This window comes from Solanum pennellii, chromosome 5 (genome assembly GCF_001406875.1).
Source record: "Solanum pennellii chromosome 5, SPENNV200".
Lineage (NCBI taxonomy): Eukaryota > Viridiplantae > Streptophyta > Magnoliopsida > Solanales > Solanaceae > Solanum > Solanum pennellii.
This window is the reverse complement of record NC_028641.1, coordinates 29,646,469-29,649,525: the sequence shown is the minus strand read 5'-3', so window position 1 is coordinate 29,649,525 and position 3,057 is coordinate 29,646,469. Positions and strand designations below refer to the sequence as shown.

Here is a 3,057-nt window from a genome sequence, read left to right as displayed (position 1 = left end):
GCATAGACTCGTGCTGATAACGTGTTATAAAATCAAGATTATAAGAAGAAGACAAGAGAAGTAGATGTAGGAGAAGTCTTTCTTCTTATTCATGTATATGTAAGTTTCATATGTATATATTACAACAATGAATGAACAACCCTATTTATAGAGTGAGAAATCACCCCAAATGTTACCATATTAAGTATCATAATAAATAGATACATTCTTATCCAAAAAGATTCATGTAACCTAGTGAATATCAATGATTGTTCATGTACTAACTTTATGGACTATCCAGTTATTCAATAGATTTATAACACTCTTTTTATGTCTTTATTTATGGTATTGTTATTAAAAATAAATGTTCTTTAATATTATTAATTTTATAAAATTAATATATAAATGATAATATTTTTTCTATTTTATCATTGATAGTTATCAGCTTTCAAAGTATGAATTTAATCAACATATACAAAAAAATTAAATAATCTTTATGTTCATTGACCAATTTATTAATCAAAATAAACTAATTTATGTTCATTTATTAAATTTGACTTTAAGAATAGAGTAAAGGGATACAAAACCTAAAATAGTGAAATATAAATAGAAACATAAAAATATATATTTTAAAGATATTAACTCAAATATAATATTAGGGATATAATAAAATTATTTTATTCTTTCTTAATTTATCAAAAATAAAAAAAATTAACTTGAAAAATATTTTACGAATAAATATGAACCTAGGAATACTTTGTTCAAGACTTCAAGCTAGGGGAAGGTCGGAATTTACGTCTGGATTTTGAAAATTGTGTTAACAGATAAATGAACATACAATGGCAATAATTGTTATACAAAAAATATACTAGTACTAATTCCTAATGTATAACAAGTTGCTGCTAAACAGAAAACATCAAGTTTTTTCTTTTAATAAAAATTTATATATTTATTATTTTCTTTATTTCATATTAATTAAATTGTTTGAGCTCAACCTTTATAAAAAGAAGATTGATATACAAATTAAAGATAACTTTCTATTCGTATTCTTATTGATTATTATTAAATTTATAATAAAATAATTAAATATTAGTTAATAATTAATTTTAATATTAATTAATAATAGATAAAATTAAAAAATAATTCTAATTAATATAAAAAATAAAAAATAACTCAATAATTTAATTAATATAAAATTAGAGGAGTATCGAAGCAGTGTGAGACTATCTTCCTGGACGCACCTTGGTAAAAACAACGTGTTTTTGTATATTTTACAATTACAATACTACCAACTAGCGTTGGCTCTCTGTCTCTAAATCTATCTATCTATAATATAAATAAATAGAATAGAAACATTTATACAAATTGCAAACATAATTTGTCTTCATTCCTCACTCTTTCATCTTCAGTAAGTAGAAAGCATGATTGAATGTTTAGCTAGCTGGTTAACCCCCATTATTCTCTTCTGCTTATTGAATCTGATGATTGGAACTATTTTCATTACTTCAAATCTCAAAACTCACAAAAACACTGTCACCACAACAACTCCATCTCGAGTCAAGTCCTTTAATTTCTGTTTCCCTGATCCATTTCCCTCCCATAACTCACAACTCGACCCTACTTCGTCTCTGCTACAACGGGTCAAGTCCATCAACTTGTCTTTCTCACGACCCGACCAAATTCCCCAATACGATGATGAAATTGAACCGCAGATAGAAGTGAGTCACGTGACAAGAAGTAAATCTGCAACGTGCACGGAGGTGAAAGTAGAAACGAGGACGATATTGGTGAAATCGGCAAGTGAGAAGAAGATGCCGGAGGTGGATTTGCGCCGACCGGCAACGACGAGGGAAAAAGTGACGTCGTCGTTAAGGGAAGATGAAGCAGTTGATAAGAAAGCTGATGATTTTATTAATAAGTTTAGGCAACAATTGAAGTTACAGAGGCTTCATTCTATTCTTAGGTACAAACAAATGTTGAACAGAGGCGACCCATCCAATTGATTAATATGGTTCCTTTCTTTCCTCGGTTGGTTTAAATCCATTATTAATATATACTAATATTTTTCAATTTGATTTGTGTTGATGCTTTGGTTTAATTATTTATTATATATGAAAATGTTATAAAATCAAGTTAATAAGAATATAATCATAAAGAGAAAAAGACAAGAGAAGTAGATAGAAGAAGGGGAATTTTCTTTCTTATTCAAGTGTATGTAAGTTTCATATGTATATCATACAATAGTGAATGAACAATTCTATTTATAGAGTGAGAAATCACTCCAATAGTCACCATATTAAGTATCATAATAAATAGATACATTCTTATCCAAAACGGTTCATTAACCTAGTGAACATGGATGGTTGTTATTGTACCAACCTTATGGACTATCCACTCATTCAATAAATTTATAACACTCTCCCTTGGATGTCCATAGATAATGTGCCTCGTTAAAACCTTACTAGAAAAAACTCTGTGGGAAAAAATTCTAGTGAAGGAAAAAGAGTACACATCTTTTGATACGCACTATTTGTTGCCTCATTAAAAACCTTGGCAGGAAAATCCAGTGGGAAAAAACCTCGGTCAAGGGAAAAAGAGTGCAACGCGTATTATACTCCCCTGATTAAAACATCACTTAATTTCTTGTAATGATGTCTCCAATCATCGTACATTGTGGTTGGTATATTCTTTTTCAAAGAAAAACCACACATTTCTTGAATATGGTGTGTCATTTATCTCAATCAGACGCACTTTCGACTTGCTTCATGGAAGACTTTTATTTATGCATAGCAACATTTGCTTCATTGATCGCCAGGATATTATTGTGCCTCCACATGCAAACACATAGCGTGCTTGAGATAGAGCTTTATGCGGATCAGATAAATATTCTGCATCTGCGTAACCAATCAATTTTGTCTTGGATTCCTCGGAATAGAATAAACCCATAACTATGGTCCTTCGAGGATATTCAATCATGTGCTCAACACCATTTCAATGTCCTTTTATCGGGGAGAAACTGAATCTTGCCAGTAAATTTACTGCAAAACAAATATCTGGTCAAATATTGTTAATAAGATG

At 29.5% G+C, this 3,057-nt stretch overlaps 1 protein-coding gene across 1 annotated transcript; it reads left to right on the top strand.

Moving 5' to 3' along the window:
• The first annotated feature begins 1,190 nt into the window (after nt 1–1,190).
• On the top strand, nt 1,191–2,054 carry LOC107019942 (pathogen-associated molecular patterns-induced protein A70-like). The gene has a single exon (XM_015220298.2). The coding sequence runs from the start codon at nt 1,401–1,403 to the stop codon at nt 1,980–1,982; it is 582 nt and encodes a 193-aa protein (XP_015075784.1). The 5' UTR covers nt 1,191–1,400; the 3' UTR covers nt 1,983–2,054.
• The last annotated feature ends 1,003 nt before the right edge of the window (nt 2,055–3,057 follow it).

Excerpts from the sequence above, each read along its gene's own strand:
- LOC107019942 (XM_015220298.2), top strand. The coding sequence starts at position 1,401 with ATGATTGAATGTTTAGCTAGCTGGTTAACCCCCATTATTCTCTTCTGC.